This window comes from Pipistrellus hanaki (assembly GCF_964339955.1).
Source record: "Pipistrellus hanaki genome assembly, chromosome: 1".
Lineage (NCBI taxonomy): Eukaryota > Metazoa > Chordata > Mammalia > Chiroptera > Vespertilionidae > Pipistrellus > Pipistrellus hanaki.
In genome coordinates, this window is record NC_140503.1 from 68,717,760 (window position 1) to 68,735,304 (window position 17,545).

Consider the following 17,545-nt stretch of genomic DNA (forward strand, 5'->3'; position numbering starts at 1 on the left):
AAATATTTTCTGAGTACTTGTTATATGTCAGGCATTACCAAGATGCTTAAACATACAGAGACATAATGCCTTGCTCTTATTAGATATAGAGTCTAGTGAGAAAAACTGACACAAACAGATACAAACAATTAATTAGTTATACTTGAGTTCAATGCTTCAAGGAAGAGGAACAGATGTTTGAAAAGACCAGGTCCTTTGGGACTTCCAAGAACAAGCTTGCTCTGAAGGATGAAATTGAGTTAACCTAGATCAAGGGTTTATATCAAGGGAATGAGGAGGAAAAGAGCATTTCAGGTAAAGGACTTTAAAACAGGGACTATAGTTAGAATATAGAGATTAAGGAAAGTGATGGTCTAAAAAGAAAACCATTGCATCCCTACTAATCATCCCTGTGGTGAGAATAACTGCTTCAGGGTAAAATAGCAATCATTCCATTTCCATACAATGTTTTGGGAATGTGAAAAAGAAGACAGTAATGTGAAGACAGTGTTGAGAGCCTTTGAAGAAAGTCACTGTGAACAGTCACACTGTTATGAAACTTTATTCTTTTTGGAACTCAAGCAAAAGCATTGTTGTAAGCCCTTGGGCAAACCTAATTTACCTCAGATCTCTCACTCCCTTGAAAAATGCCCTCAGGGTCAATATTCATCTTCCCTACAGTGGATTTGTTTGGTAGTCCAGCCTGCTAAGCTACAGGTAATTAAGAAGAAAATGTTCTCTCTCTCTTCTAATCATGCCAGTCTCTGTACCTTCTGTAGCCTTTGGAAATTCTTTCCCATGATCCCCTCTCTAATTAACAGCAGTGGTTGCACTTTAGTTCCTTTCTCCTGCAGGCTGCCTTCTGTATCCCCCACTATTCACTAATCAATGAATGACTTCCTGGGTCAGTTGGTAGAGCCAACCTAATTGGCTTAAATCTGAACCTGAGATTCAGATAAAATAAGGCTCAAGTGGCAAAGAATTTCAATAGCAAACTCAGTATAAAACTCATAGCCTATTTTTTTCAAAGCCTTTTGAGCATTGTGGTCCATGTCTCATCAAACTCCATGATGCTGATGACAGTGTGAAGAGCTAAGTTGAAGAGCACACTGGTAAAGGCTAGCTGATCCACAAGTATTTCCATCCTGACAACTTAAATAATTGGTACAATATTTAAATAAGCTGATTAATGTGGGAGGGGAGTCCCTCTTATTTTAACATCAGAAATTTCAGTGTTAGCTTCATTATTCTTATTTTTATATAAAAATGGAAATTTATTTCTTATAATTGTAGAGGCTACAAAGTTAAAGATCAAGTCACCAGCAAATCTGGTGTCTTTTTGCTGTGTTCTCACATGGTAGAAAAGCTAGCTTCATTATTCTTAAGATAAAAAATGATACTGTAAGGATAGATATATGTGCTACTTGATAAGTTTTGGGGGTCAAAAACATTTGAAAGTAGTAAACTATTAGTTTATCTATGACTAAGAATATTTGCTTTCAAATATGTTGAGTTTTTGGTGCTTTTCTTTAAGTATCCCTCCATCACTTTATCTGAGCTTTTCTGCAAATTGCACAATTTAAATTATGAAATTGAAAAAAATTGAGTAATTTTTTAAAAAGAAAGGATATCAGCAGGCAAACCTCTGGACCAAGAAGGACTATGGCTGGGACATAAGGTTGGGTCTCCAGGGCTGTAAGACCATCAAATGTGTTCAAGAATGAGTTCATGGGGAGATGAGCACAAGCTAATTTCAAGCATTTGGACAGCAAGCTCAGCCCTGTGAATCCTGGACATTACAGGAGAAATCTCTGCATATTAGTTAAACTAATAGACTCATTCTAAACCTAGAAGAGGCATGAACATCACAACAGTGCAGATAAGACTCAGTGAGATTGTGCAGGGTACATACTCTCACCGTGATTTGCTAAAAGGCTAGACTGAAAGCACATGTTTTCTTGGTTCCCATACTGATGCTCTACTCATAACACTTCTAAGTTGATTCATAAAAATTGTTATTAAATAGAAAAACTTCCCTGATGTGCATATAGATTTTTCAGTGCCCCTCTCTCCAAAAGATGGAGCCTGCTTCTTCTGCTGAGTGTGAACTGGACACAGAGAATCACTTCTAATGAATAGGACGTGGCAGAAATGATGTATATCAAAACTGTAAGAGGCATTGCGACTTCTTCCAGCTCCCCCTCTTGGGGCTTTTGCTCTGTGGGGATCCAGCTGTCATGCCATGAGAGCACTCAAGCCTCCCAGTGGAGCAGTGTACATGGTGATGAATTGAGGCCTCATGCCAACATCCATGTGAGTGAGTGTGGAAGCTGATCCTCCGTGTCCAGTCAGGCCTTCAGAAGACTGCAGACCTGGCCAGCATCTTGACTATATCTCACAGCCTCGCTTAGTCACTCTAGTATTCCTGACCTACAGTAACTGTAAGATAATGAATGCTTACTATTCTAGCCTGCTACTTGTTAAGGTAAATTTTATGCATACGTATCCTTTCTAATAAAGAGGGAATATGCTAATTGACCATCACTCCATCACAAAGATGGCTGCATCCACAGCTGAAGCCAAGTTCCCATAAGGAGCCTTAACAAGCAATCATCAGGGACCTGAGGCTATGCCCTCCCCTACCCTCATGGGGCTTGACAGGGGACCTCAGGCTGTGCCCCCTCTCCCTGGCGTCAGGCTGGGGGACCTCAGGTCACACCCCTGCCTGGCAGGGCTTGACTGGGGACTTCAAGGTATGCTCCCCCACCCCAGCACCAGGCCAAGGGACCTTAGGCTATGCCCCCCTGCCTGGCAGGACTTGACAGGGGACCTCAGGCCATGCTCCCCACCCAGCAGGGTTTAACGGGGGACCTCAAAGTGCACCCCCAGTGCTGGGTCCAAGGAACTCAGGCCGTGCCCCCCTGCCCAGCAGGGATTGATGGGGGACCTGAGGCTGTGCCCCCCTCCCAGTGCTGGGCCAGGGGACCTGAGGCTGAGTCCCCTCACCCCCACCTGGTGAGGCTTAACTGGGGACCTCAGGCCATGCCCCCTACCCAGCGGGCCTTGACAGGAGATCTCAGGCCATGTCCCCCACCTGGCAGGGCTTGACAGGGGACCTCAAGGCATGCCCCCTGCCTCAGTCTGGGCTGGGGGACCTCAGGCTATCTCCCCTCCCCCTCCCCCCATCATGGCGCCAGGCCAGGGGACCTGAAGCTATATCTACTGCCCAGCCAGGCTTGTCAAGGGTGGGACTGGCAAGGTCTGGATCTAGGTCAATGGGGGCAGGAGCCAGCCAAGTCTGGGTCTCACATGATTTTTGAGGCACATGTGGGTGGGCAAGGACTTGACTCTGGGTCCCATGGCATGCCCCAGACTCTGACAGGATGAAGGTTTTCATATACATTTTACTAGTTTTCTTTTATCTCTGACACTTCCATTATAGAGAAAGGACAAATAGCAATATTAAATTATTTCCTCTAATTAATCCCCCTGTATTGTGCATGAATTTTGTGCACCGGGCTATTAGTTTAATATAACAGCATATCAGGATGCAACCTCTATTATAGAGCTCAATCCTCCAAAAAGTATCTAAAGATTTTGTGGAAGTTTTTCTTCAGGCTCCATCCAATGTATAACATCAAAAAGAATTGTCTTTTGAGTTTTGTCTGAGAGATAAATTCTCAGACACAAATTCAGATTGTATCTAAGACAGAAGGTATGTTTTATGGCGCTGTTTGGACAGCTGCCAAACTGCTATTCTGAGAAGCATTGGCTGTTCCTTTCTAGGTGTGACAGGCCTGCTGCTTAATCACTTCTTTGGTGGTCTGCGGTTCTTCCAAAGAAAAATACCAGTAGACTATAATTCTCCAACCTTTAGCTTCCCATGGAGCTATTTTAAGTATAACCAAGGCAACTTTACCAAATAGATTTGTTTCATGGAGAAATAATTTCAGGAATGCCCTGAGTTCCATCCACACAAACTTGGCTGTTCTGGGGCAGGTACTAGACTGAGACTACAGCTCAGGAGCTAATATGTCCCCTCTCACAGGTTGATTGAGGCACATCAGCTTGAGTTACTCTTTTACCTGCTCTCACAGAAGGAAGGAGATACCTTTTAAGTGCTCCTCAAGGAGTTAGCAAATATATAAGTTTTTTCATTCTCTAAGTCAACTGTAAATTATTCTGTAGTTGGTGGGAGATTCTGTGGTGTTATTTCTTGCCCTCTGAGGACATAAAGATGGTGAAATAATCTGAACAGCACAAAAGTCTGAATTTAAAAGCAAAATTTTATTCTATAATGGTTAATTGTAATACTTCAAATAAACAAATTCCAATCTGATTTATCAAAGCTCACCTTTCTTTCCATCAATATTACCTCCTGATCTTGCTGAAACCAGTTTAGCTCAGTGGATAGAGCGTCACATCCTTGGTGGGGGTTGTGCAGGAGGCAGCTGGTCAATGTTTCTCTCTCATTGATGTTTCTGGCTTTCTATCCCTGTCTCTTCCTCTCTGTAAAAAATCAATAAAATATATATTTTTAAAAAATATTACCTCCTGATCTTAAGAGTGAGTGGCCAGTGTAGCTTAATGGTTACAGCATCAGCCCACACACTGAAAAGTAAAGGGTTTGATACTGGTTCAAGGGCTTGTGTGTACCTAGGTTGTGGGTTAGACCCCCAGCCCCTGGTCAAGGTCGTATGGAGGCATCCAAATGAAGTGTCTTAATCACATCGATTATTTTCCTTTCTCTCCTCCTTCCTCCTCCCTTTCACTCTCTCTAAAAAGCAATAGGAAAAATATCCTCAGGTGAGGATTTAAAAAAAAAAAAAGAGTGAGTGGCAAGCTCAGTCAAATGCTGTTCTCCCAGCCTCACCGATTAGAAATAAATCGTGGGGTTGTCCTTCCCAAAGAGAAGGAAACGATGCCTCTTTCCATAGGTGAAAGTGTGGAAGAAAATGCCAGTGTCGTGGTCAAGCTGCTCATCAGACGCCCCGAGTGCTTCGGCCCAGCCCTGCGGGGTGAAGGAGGAAATGGTCTGTTGGCCGCCATGCAGGGTGCCATTAAGATCTCTGAGAGCCCAGCCCTCGACCTCCCCTCTCAGGGATACAAGAGAGAAGTGTAAGTGAATGGAATTGCCTTCAGGTGTGGATTTAGCTGGTGAACTTCCAAATATCAATACAGGAATCATTAACGACGTGTCACTAATTCTCCCCGCTAGAGGAAGCACAGGTTCTGTACAGTTGTGGTGAAAACATTTTAAATCACTTTGTCAAGCACGTTGCTGTCTTCACTCTTGCAGTTAGCCCAGTGATCAATATCGCCTCCACCCACTTCCATTTTTCTCACCCCACTCTGACCAATTGGCAAATTGAGCTTCTCGCCAGCACTGTCCTCCCTACAACACTGTCCTCCCTACAGGGGAAGCTGTGCAGAGGATACAAGGCCTGGACTGACAAGTTTACCATAGTTGTCTAAATCGAGACTGTTTCCTTCAGTATTTTAAAGTTTGGTTTCTCATCTCATACCTCTCTTTTAATACTTCCTCTTCTGAAAGTATTTTGATTTTATTCTTTAGGTAAAAAAAAAAAAAGAGAACTGCCAAATATGAAACATCACAGCATCCCTAACCTTGGTATTTAAAGGTTAAGATCATTGGTGCATTGGTGGATTGCCTTGTGACTTCTTTCATTGTGTCTTATGTCCATGTCCCTTTCTTCAATCACAGCCTCTGGATTGGACCCAGAATCTAAAGAGTGGGTAGAACTCCAGCTGGTTGGCTTTTTTTTTTTTTCTTTTGTCACTTATTCTGTCAGGTGACCTAGTACAACTAGAAAGAATCTAAAACATAAGTTGCCCCAACTCCCTCATGTAACATGAGAAAAAAACTGAGGCCCAGAGTTATCTAGCTTGTTAGCAACAGAGCCTGAGCATGGCCGCAGCCCTCTTGACTCTTTGTCCAATGTGTTCCTTGTGTATTCAGGAAGGAAAGGAGGAGGAAAGGTTAGTAGGAACTATGGGGAATCTGGTGCCTCGCCATGAATATATATGGTCTGAATGATAGCCAGTATCAGTACGCATGCCTTAAAGTTCATGGGACCCTAGGAATGTCATGCGTGATTATTTGGGTCCATTGAACTTAGTGCCTAAGTTGGCTTCTGGAGGAAAGAAAGGTGTCCAAGGGGAAGGATGCTGATGCCCAGGATGAGCAGAGCATTTTCATATCATGTAACTCATGTCCAATGGCATGGCCATGGCCCTACCTGCCAGGCTTCCTCACACCTCCTTGTGTTGGTTCTTTCTCAGCAGCACAGAAGACAGTGAAGACGAAGAAGAGATCGTACACATGGGCAATGCAATTATGTCATTTTATTCAGCTCTTATAGATCTACTGGGCCGCTGTGCTCCTGAAATGCATGTAAGTAATTGAGCTCTCAGAGGGCAACTTGGAGGGGCTTGATCCAAGAGCACTGTAGATTTTCTGAATGTAAGTTTTTCTTCTGTCATGTGCTGTCATGATGTTCTCTCAGCTCCTTTTAGCTAACATGAAAAGTAGCTTCCAGCTCTGGTACCTGCCTCTGCAGCTTTCTAGGGAATGTGTGTATATTACCTGTTGTTAAGTCAGTTCTGAATCCTGGTGACCCTGTGAGTGAGTGATATCCACAGGGCTGTCTTCAGCAGCCCTGCTCAGCTCCTGCAGACTCCTGCCTGTGGTTTCTTCTATGAAGTCAAACCATCTAACATTTAGTCTTCCTTTTTTTCATCTGTCTTCCATTTTCCCCCACATTATTGTCTTTTCCAAAGAACCCTGCCTTCTCATGATGTGCTCAAAGTGGGACTAAGGAATGACTCCTGGGCAAATCTCTGTGATGTGTGATTTCTCTGTGGCACTAGTTGATCATATCTTCCCATATCCTGTTTCAAAAGCCCCCAAAAATTATATACCATATGCCTCAATTTCTTCAAAATGTTACCAACTTAATTCATTTTTTATGATTTTTCTCTTTTTCTTTTTTAACTACAGTTTACATTCAATATTATTTTGTATTAGTTTCAGGTGTACAGCATAGTGGACAATCAGATACTTTATCGATACAAAGTGATTCCATCAATATTTCAAGTACTCACCTGGCACTGTACATAGTTATTATAATATTATTGACTGTATTCCCTATGCTGTACTTTATATCCCCATGACTATTTTGTAACTACCCATCTGTCCTGCTCAATCCCTTCACCTTTTTCACCGAGTCCCCCAACCCCTTCCCCTCTGGCAGCCCTCAATCTGTTCTCTGTATCTGTGAGTCTGTTTCTGTTTCCCAAATTTATTCTTTATGGTGGCCATCAGGCTACTCCACATGGAAAACCCTATTTTCTTTATGACTATGGCATTAAGTACCAGGAAAGTAGTCTTTTCCCATAATCTATGATTATTTCCCAGGGATAAGCTTTACAGACATGCCCAAAAGGGGCGTTTTTATGGGATGTCTTCTCAGATTTCCAGTTTTGATCTTACAACTTGTTTTTTTCTCCTCCCTTTTTTTTTTTTTTTACCTCTGCTGTGGGCTGAAAGAAAGTGTCCTTATTTCATATAAAGTCTCATGTCATAAATGAGAGAGGAAGTAACTGCTTATTTTATGACAACACTAAAGATATATTTTAAATTTTAAAAAAAACTTAATAATTCTTTGGAAGAACTGTTTGGCTTGCTCATTGGGCTCTGGCTCCTTCCTGCCTCTCTCTGTAGTGCTCACAGCATTGGGATTATTACAGCGCATCTTCCAAAAGCACTTGCAATGCAGATTAAGCTGAACTAAACAGTTGTATCTGGTGTTGATGAAACTGTATAAATGGTCACTGCCAAGTGGGTGTTATACATTTTTTAATACTAATGAAAAACAAAACCCATTAAAGTAGTGGCTTTTAAAGTTTTTGACTAAAAAAATTTGTTTTGATCATAGTAAGAAATATAATTTATCTTGCCTCCTAGTATAGATGTATTCCAAAAACAAAATTTATCCTTACTATGGACATTGCACTCTAATTTCTTCTACTCCATAATACTCTCGTGCTCTTTAATGCTGATCACAGCCCACTAACTTGATTTTACAACCCACTAATTGGTCATCGCCTGTAATTTAGAACACTGCGTTAAAGAGTCTACTCTTACCTTTCTTCCAGGATTTCATGGGTCTTTCTTACTATATAGTCTGGCCCATTTGCAAATCCATTGACACATGTTTAGGGAAATGATTCCAACATGGAAGAATCTAGATCAACTGTTGTTAGAAGAAAGTCAAAATCTTTTTTTTTAATATATGTATTGATTTCAGAGAGGAAGGGAAAGAGAAAGACAGATAGAAACATCAATGATGAGAGAGAATCATTGACTGGCTGCCTCCTGTGCCTCCCCCAATGGGGATCAAGCCCACAACCCAGGAATGTGCCCTTGACTGGAATCAAACACAGGACCCCTCAGTCCACAGGCTGATGCTCTTCAGCTCTTATCCACTGAGCCAAACCAGTAGGGCAAAAGTCAAAATCTTGATAAAGAAGGCTGGTCAGAATCCTTAGAATTCTAGTTTCTACTATGATAAACCAGCCTTATCCACATGGGCTCATATTTTTATTTCTGTGCCTTAAACAAATAAAGAAAACCGAAAGGAAGTCAGGGAAATATTAGGTGTTCTACAGTCTTGAGTGCAGGGATGGCAGTTCCCCTGCTCACCTGTCATTAGTTCAGAAAACAAGTTACACAGTTTGCTTATTCTCAGGAAGACAGCAGCATGGGATAGCTGCACCATCAGAGCCCCATCTGGGAAGAAGTTCCTTCCTTCCTTATTTCTCCTCTGGTCTGACACTTATACACACACACACACACACACACACACACACACACACATACACACACACACACACACACACCTTGCCAGATCCCTCCTCTGGACCCTACTCTGTGAGTGGTGGTGGGAGGGGAGATGCCATCATCACTGACAGCTGTCCCTCTACCTACAGGAATGAGAGATAGCAGCTGGGCTGAGTGCACAGGCATTCTTTCCCTGGGGCCTCTGTGCATAATATCCCAGCATGCCCTGCAGCTGACCTAGCATTGATTCCATTCTGAGATCATGGCAGTTCAGTTCTCTGCTGAGGGCCCAGAAGCATACTTGTTGCCCCCATACTTGTTGTCACCTATACATGCTGCTTATCCCATTTATGGCTGTATGGATCATGCCATCCATCCCAGAATAGCTCCACTGAGATTCCAAGTTTATCTAGGGCATTCTCTATGCTCCTCTTGCCAGTCCCACATTAATCATCCCTTTAGGAAACTAAAATTCATAAGTTTTTCTACATTCAGCTGCATTCAGGAGTCTGGAATTATGGCCACATTCTCAACACCTCTGTCACAGCCAGAGAGCTCCCTGTTGCTGTCATACCAAGAATCACCAGCAAGGTCCACATTTACTGCTGAGACTTGATACCATAACTGCATGACCATTGTAGTTGCAAGTGACCTCCTTAGTAGCACCTCTTCTAGAATATCAGGAGAAAGCTCCTCTCTTTCCCTGTGGTCATGTTTTTGCAGTTACAGAAATTTAGAAGAGTACCCACCCCTTAAGTAGAACCATTTCTCTGCCAGAGATTTGGAGGGAGTGGAATGAGAGTGTAAGAGCTCCTTTATCTTATTCTCTAACCTTGCATTGCAGCTTATCCAGACAGGAAAAGGGGAAGCCATCCGGATCAGGTCAATCCTACGCTCCCTTGTCCCCACTGAGGACTTGGTTGGGATCATCAGCATTCCCTTGAAACTGCCCTCCCTGAACAAAGGTAAGAGAAGCAGCTCAGGGTTGAGTGCTGCCAGTTCCCATTCTCTCGGGGTCAGGCCTCTGCCAGTGTTGTTCTTCCATGCTCCTACTTGCAGGGCAGGCAGCATCAGGGAAGGTCTTGCTCCTTTTCTGATGATGAATTCTCTCCTCTCCTTCTGGCTCCAGCTGGCTATTGTCTCCTCTGCTTCCATGTCAGAGATTCCTGTACATCCCATAGATATGGACAGTCCAGATCTCACAGTCCGCGAAACACCCTAACCCCCTGCAAGGATGCTGATGGAATGGGACCAGTGAAAACTCTCACCATCTTTCTCTGCCTCCACATACCCAGATAGTGCAGCCACCTGGGGCAGCAATAGGGCCTGAACAGGCTCCCTTCTGCCACAGTGTGATCTATGTACCTCATAGCCATGGAGCATAAACAGATTTTCCCCAATGCTACTTGTGACATTTGGCAATAATTCATGTTAACTTTGCAAAATGTATACTCCCCCAGAAGCCTTCAGTTTCTCCTCCTCACTCCACCTGCTATCCGGGCAATTTCATCCAGCAGATGGGGGAATTGAAAAGATAGCATGACTCTGAATATTATAGTGTTTCCCAAACTGGTATTCTTTGGAACATTTTTGTTGAAGATATTAATGGGTATACAAGAAGTTTGGAGTCAAATAAGTTTGGAAAATGCTATAGAATGTGGCTCATTTTTTTTCAGCTTTATTGAGATATGAGTGATATATAACATCATATAAGTTTAAGGTACGCAATATGATGATTTGATACACTTGTATATTGCAAAATGTTTACCACAATAAGGTTATTTAATACATCTTTCACCTCACATAATTACCTTTGTTGTTGTTGTTGTTGTTTTGTTCTACTCCTATAGCAACTTTCAAATACACAATACTAGAGGCCTGATGCATGAAATTCATGCAAGGGCCTTGGCACTGGCCCCTGACCACCACCACTACAGCCAGGGGCCTCTGCCACCTCAGTCTCAGCCTCAGCCCCCACCCGCTGCGGCTTTGTCTGGAAGGACATCCAGTCTTATTAGCATGCAATTAATATGCAAATGGTCATCATGCAGTGACATGCAATGACTAATCAGCAGGGACCTGAGGCTGCATGTTGCCAGCTGGGGCAGGGGATCTCAGGCCATGCCCCTTGCCCTGGCATTGCCCCCCCTCCTGTCTAGCAGGGCTCGACAGGGGTGGGGTCACCCTCGTCTGGGTCTCACCCAGTGGGGGTGAGGCCAGCCGGGTCTGGGTCTCAGGTGAGATTTCAAAGTGTACTCGAGTGGGCAAGGACTTGACTATGGGTTCCATAGTATGCCCCAGACTCTGACAGGAGGGAGATTTTCATATACATTTTACTAATTTTCTTTCATCTCTGACACTTCTATTATAGAGAAAGGGCAAATAGCAATTTAAAAATATTTTCTCTAATTAATTCCCTTTTAATATGCATGAATTTTGTGCACTGGGCCACTAGTTAACTATAATCACCTTACTGTACATTAGATCCCCAGAATTTACTCATCTTATAACTGAAAGTTTTTAAATCTTTGACCAACATCTGCCCATTTTTCCCACCACCCCAATCCTTGGTAACTATCCGTCTACTCTCTGTTTCTATAAGTTCAGTGTTTTTAGATTCTCATATGTGAGATCACACAGTAATTCCTTTCTCTGTCTGACTTATGTCACTTAGCATAATGCCCTCAAAGTCCAGCCATACTGTTGCAAATGGCAGGATTTCCTTATTTTTTATGGCTCAATATTCCAGTATGTGTGTGTCACATTTTCTATATCCATTTATCCATCAATGAATACTTGGATTATTTCCAAATCTTGGCTATTGTAAATAATGCCACAATGGACATAGGGAGGCATATATCTTCAAGGTAATAACTTTATTTCCTTTAATATATACCCAGCAGTGGGATCAAATGGAAGTCCTATTTTTAGAGGAACCTCCATATTATTGTCCATAGTGACTGTACCAGTTTACATTCCCATCAACACTGCACAACAGTCCACATCCTCACTAGCATGTGTTAGCATTTGTGTTTTTTATAATAGTCATTATAATAAGTATGAAATGATATCTTGTGGTTTTGAATTGCATAATTCATAATTCCCTGATAATTAGTGTTGAGCACCTTTTCATATACCTGAGGGTCATTTTTGTGTCTTTGGGAAAATTTCTATTCAGGTCTTTTCCCCATTTTTAATTGAATTACTTGCTCTTTTGCTATTTTATTGTATGTTCCTTATTTCTTGTGTGCGGGGAATATTAATTCCTTTTCAGATATGTGGTCTGCAAATTTTTCTCCTATTACACAGGTTGCCTTTTTGTTTTATTGTTTCTTTTGCTGTAACAAAGGTTGTTTTTTTGTGTGTGTGGTGTCTGTTGTGTGTGTTTTTATGGAGTCCTACCTGTTGATTTTTGCTTTCATTATCTGTGTTTTTGGTGTCATAGCCAAAAAATCATTACCAAAATCAAAGTCAAGGAATTTAAGACTGTTTTCTTTTAGAAGTTTCATGTTTCAGGTCTTAAGTTTTCTTAACCCATTTTGAGTTAATTTTTGTGAATGGTGTAAGACATGGGTTAATTTTATTCTTTTGCATGTGAATGTAATTTTCCAACACCATTTATTGAAGAGACCATCCTTTCTCCATTGAGTATTCTTGGCTCCCTCATCAAATCTTTCTTGACTTTGTACTTATAGTTTTATTTCTTGGCTCTCAATTCTGTTCCATTGATCTATGTGTCTGCCACAGTATACCAATAATACACTGTTTTGATTACTGTAGCTTTTTAATATAGTTTGAAATCAGGAAATGTGGTACCACCAGCTTTGTTCTTTTACAAGATTGCTTTGGCTATTCAGGGTATTTTGTCATACCATATGAATTTTAGGATTGTTTTTCTATATCTGTGACATTGGAATTTTGTAGAATTTGCTGATTTTTATGCTTATTTGTTTGCTGTCAATGTGTTCTGTTGAATTCATCCATTCAATCATTATATTCTTCAGTTCCAAAATTTTTAGCTGTTTTTATGTTTTTATATTTTCTATCTCTTTGTTGAATTTCTCATTTTGTTCTCATATTGTTTTCCTGGTTTCATTAAATTGCATTTCTGTGTTCTACTGTAGCTCTCTGAGCATTTAAAATAATTATTTGAAATTATCAGGCAATTCATCTATTTTCATTTCTTTAGGGTCAGTTACAATAAGTTTATTGTGTTCCTTTGTGGTGTCATGTTTCCTTATTTTTTGTGATACCTTTAGTTTTGCAGTTATCTGCACACTTGAAAAATCAGTCATCTCTTCCAGACTTTACGGACTGACTTTGGTAAGGAAAAACCTTCACCTGTGGGTGGGGCACTTTGGAGTGTGCTGTGACCCCAGGTGTAGTAAAGCAGGGTGCCAAGTGCAGGGGTGTTAGCAGCTTTGGGTCTTGGGAGAGGAGTGATGTCTTGTCAACTCAGGGACACTGGAGTCCTCAACATTGACAACTGTATTGTCCTTGGTAAGAACTGCCAGGAATCCTCAATGACTGCAAGAGCTGTTGAGGTCCTTAGCGGGCTTCTGGGTCTAGCAAGTAGGAACAGGCCAGGCAGTGGTGATTGTCAGAGCTAGTGTTTGCACTCAGCTGCAGGGACCAGCCACAGATATAGTGGCACAGAGCAATTGCATACCCACACATAGTGGTAATGGCCAAAGCCAGCATCAAAAACAAGAGTCATTTGTAGGTACACTAGCAGCTGTGGGGACCATGGCTGTTGGTGTGCATTTGTGTTGTTTCAGAGTCTTGCCACAGGTGCACAACAGTGGATGCCAGTGACAAGACTCTGGCCAGTGATGTACAAGTTCACCACTAAAGGTTCTAGCTATAGCCCAGCTGGTGTGACTAAGGGGTTAAGTGTCTACATATGAACCAGGAGGTCACCTTTCGATTCTGTGGTCAGGGCACATGCCTGGATTGCAGGTTCATTCCCCAGTGGTGGTATGGAGGAGGCAGCCAATCAATGATTCCCTCTCATCATTGATCTCTCTCCTCTCTCTCTCTCTCTCTCTCTCTCTCTCTCTCTCTCTCTCTCTCTCTCTCTCTCTCTCTCTCTCCTCCTCCTCCTCCTCCTCCTCCTTCTCCTCCTCCTCCTCCTCCTCCTCCTCCTCCTCCTCCCTTTCTTCCTCTCTAAAATCAATTTGAAAAATGTTTTTAAGGTACTAGCTACAGCAGTGCAGGCCATTGATAGGAGACAGGGCCGGAGCTGGGCCCACAAGCAGTTATGGCAGCCCTGGTTGTCAGTTTGCACTCGCATGGCTGCAGGGCCTCATTATATGTACATGGCCATAAAGGCCAACGATTGGAGTCTGTTCCCATGCACAGATGGCAATGGGTGTCTGCTACAGGGGTCTAAGCTGGCATCTTGAAGTTACACAGCGGCAGAGGCTGCCAGTACAGATCTTGGGTTCTAGCAGTGAGGGGAGTGGGAGTGGAGGAAGACTCAGGCATCTGGGCATCTGCAAACACGGATACCCTATGAAATGTGCCAGGTTCTGTGATTGCTGTGCTGGCTTTTGGTTTAGTCAGTGGCCAAAGCTGCCGAGGTTCTCTGCAGAGCAGGTCACTGGGGACCACTTTGGCTCCTGTTGATACAAATAGCCCTGCCCATCTTTCTTATTCTTAATCATCTCTAACATCAACTCACCGTGTTAAATGCTGTACTTAAATGACAGAAGAATGGACATAACTGGAGGAGAATTCCAGATAGCATGAAGTAGATCCCGTCTGCTTCTGCTCCCTGTGAATATTCAGTGTCTTAAAGGTCTTTTTTAAGGTCATGCTGTTATTTTGTATACAAACAGCCCTGTAAATCAGAAACAGACGAGCTCCATTTAGTAAGTACAATTGCAATTAATTATTTTATTCTTTACATAATTGCCAGCAGAGTAAATTATTTGTACTTGTGTACTTAAGTGTGCCTGCAGCTATTCTGCCTGTCAGACTTTGCTATACTTCAGGAAGAATGCTTAGCTACAAAGAGGGCTCTTCGGTACAATAGTTTTCAAAACCTAATCAACTATGTTGAAAAATGTTTACACATTCTGACCTAATTTAATATTAAATGACAACAGTTTTAATGAAGTCATAAAATTGACTTATAATCTGCTATTACAGCGTTTTCTTCTACCATTATAAACTCTTCTGCTGTGCAAAAGGGCTCAAATTCATTAGAGGACACAGTTGAAGGAAAAGCTTTCTTTCATTCAGCCTGGTGTTTCTGGAGCAATCTTGTAGATGAATGTTTGGAGATGAGATATATCTGAACTAAATTATCATGTACAAAACAAGACAAGCTGAGAAAAGTTCTCATAAGATTCTAGTAGGTGCTGAAAGGCAAGGTGTGTCTTATATAGCTATTGATTAAACAAGGTATTTTAATTGTTAGTAATTTGGACTGACTCAAGTGTCAGTCTTGAACTTACATCTGTCCTCTGCCCTACATATTAGCCTCTATATACTCACAAATGGAAAAGATGAGAACAGTCAGGAAGTCCAGAAATATTTTTAGTAATAAGATATTTTCACCAAGTATGAAAGCAAAGTAGTGCTCCAATAGATTGGAGGAGCTGATTGCTCCCCCACCCCCTTTTCCATCACGGGGATCTCTTTCTAGCTGAGGTGTTCGCTCTTGGCATTGAGCAGTGCTGCTTGGAGCATGGGATGATGCAGGCAAAATAAAGCTGCTCTTCCTTCCCTTTTTGGACAGTTATTCTTGGGTGTTTCATTCCACTACATTGCTAAAGTTTCTTAAGTGGACTTCTGAGCTCTACCAGTGCTATTTCTGTTCATGGGCGGCTGTTTAATTGTTGATCTTTGTGGGGTACAGAGACTGGGATCTCCTATTCTTCAATTGTGGTGACATCACTCTCAAAAATGTCACATTTTTATGAAATTTCATCAAGTACATTGGATTATAGTCTCTGAGAACATGTATGGTTAAAAAGAAATGTTGAACTCAGTGTTTCCCAAATTTTTTTAGCACAAAAAAAAACTTACTGATATACCACAAAAACGTTTTTAAGCAAACCAGGTGTATCTGAGAGGTTAACTCGGATCCAGCTCCCCTAGTCTTCTTAAGGTACCTCATGAAGTATGGTATTTAAACATGCTCTGACTAGAGATTCATCTTTTAAGGACTGTGTAAGAGGAAGACTTTTTCTTTGTTATTATATTTCAAAATCCTTCTTTATTCTCCAAGTCAAGCAATTTGTATTCTCTTCATGTTACTCCCCACTTCACCTTTGAACTTCTTCATTAAGATAAGGTTAGAATTATTGGATGATCTGATCCAAATTTCACCTAAATCAGATAATACTTTTAAAATACTGGAAGATTTCCTCAGTTTGCTGCTACTTATGATGTAACAGCAATAGTCATGCAGACTTTTAAATTTATTCTGCCTTACATTTTCTCCCTCCCTTTCTTCAATCAATAAAACAGTAAAATCAAGTCCTGACTCCTGGTATTTTCCCATTTCTGTGATGCAATACTCTCACCATGGACAATTTCAAGTTAACACTGTGATGTCACTGAGCAGAGGGTTGGCACATAGCACACTAGTGTATTGTAATTCCAACTTACCAATATAACAGATGTAAATAACCTCAAGAGAATAATTAGGAAGTGATGAATTTTGAGTTTTTGTTATCTTTTTAAATATAATTTACTTAATTGTAAACTTTATTTTAATAATGAGCATATTGAGGGGGGAAGTCAAAATGGTGGCCAAATAGGTAGATGTGTTCTGTGCTTCATGGAGCAGACTTCAAACAAATAAATTGAATAACAACCACCCAGAATTGGTGAGTTAAACACAGCTAGTGAGATTATATGTGGCTGGAAAGGACAGAGGACTCCTGAAGAACATTTTTCTCTTTCTTTTTACCCCTTTTTAAATATTGATCTTCTTTATCTGCTATATTGACATGATATTATTGTAGTCTCTGTTGGCTTACTCATATATCCTTTTTTAAGCATTTTATTGTGCACACTACTATGGCTTATTCATATATCTAATTTCCTCTCCCTGCTCCAAGTCTATGCACCCTTCTCTTTTCTCTTTCTTTGCTAGCCAATTTTTCATGCTTTTGTTTTTGCCTTCCTCTCTTGCTCTCTTCTTCTCCAAATTGCTTAGTTTCACTCACTAAACTCAACCCTATATGCTCTCTCCTCTATTCTCCTTTTCCAAAAATAGATGAATATATAGATAGATAATTATTATCTTTTTATTTTTTATTGATTATTTTGTTTCAACTTTTCTTCTTATCAACTCATTCTCTTTCTACTTCCTCTATACTGATTCATGGTCATTCCCCAATTTATTCAATTCTTTAACCTTACATTCTGGATATAATCTCTGCCTCTATATATTCTGTCCCCACCACCTCCTTTTTTTTTTTTTTCTGGGTGTTGTTTGCATTTTTTGGTTTATCTGCTTTTTGTGGTATTTTCTCCCATATATGCATTTTTCCCTACCTTTTTCTCCTTTTTATTTTCTCTCTTACCTTTTTTCTTTTCTCAATATCATTTTTTGCTCTCTTTTTTCTATCGTAACTCTCTTTTCTCTGGTGGTCACTTTTATTGGGGTTACTGGTATCATGAGTGTATTGTGTCTTGTCGAGTTGTATTTTGTGCTTTTCAGTGAATGTGGTAGAGAGTGAGCAC

The 17,545-nt window shown here is 41.2% G+C and overlaps 1 protein-coding gene across 3 annotated transcripts in view; it reads left to right on the top strand.

Annotated features, from left to right (window-relative positions):
• The window catches only part of RYR3 (ryanodine receptor 3), a 508,007-nt gene that overhangs the window by 374,006 nt on the left and 116,456 nt on the right, over positions 1-17,545 (top strand). For 2 of the 3 annotated variants that reach the window (XM_084861661.1, XM_084861660.1), the window contains exons 44-46: positions 4,917-5,097; positions 6,283-6,394; positions 9,687-9,807. In XM_084861661.1, the coding sequence (XP_084717787.1) occupies positions 4,917-5,097; positions 6,283-6,394; positions 9,687-9,807 (414 nt within the window). The remainder of the gene's footprint in view (positions 1-4,916; positions 5,098-6,282; positions 6,395-9,686; positions 9,808-17,545) is intronic. The other variant, XM_084861662.1, reaches the window with a different exon arrangement.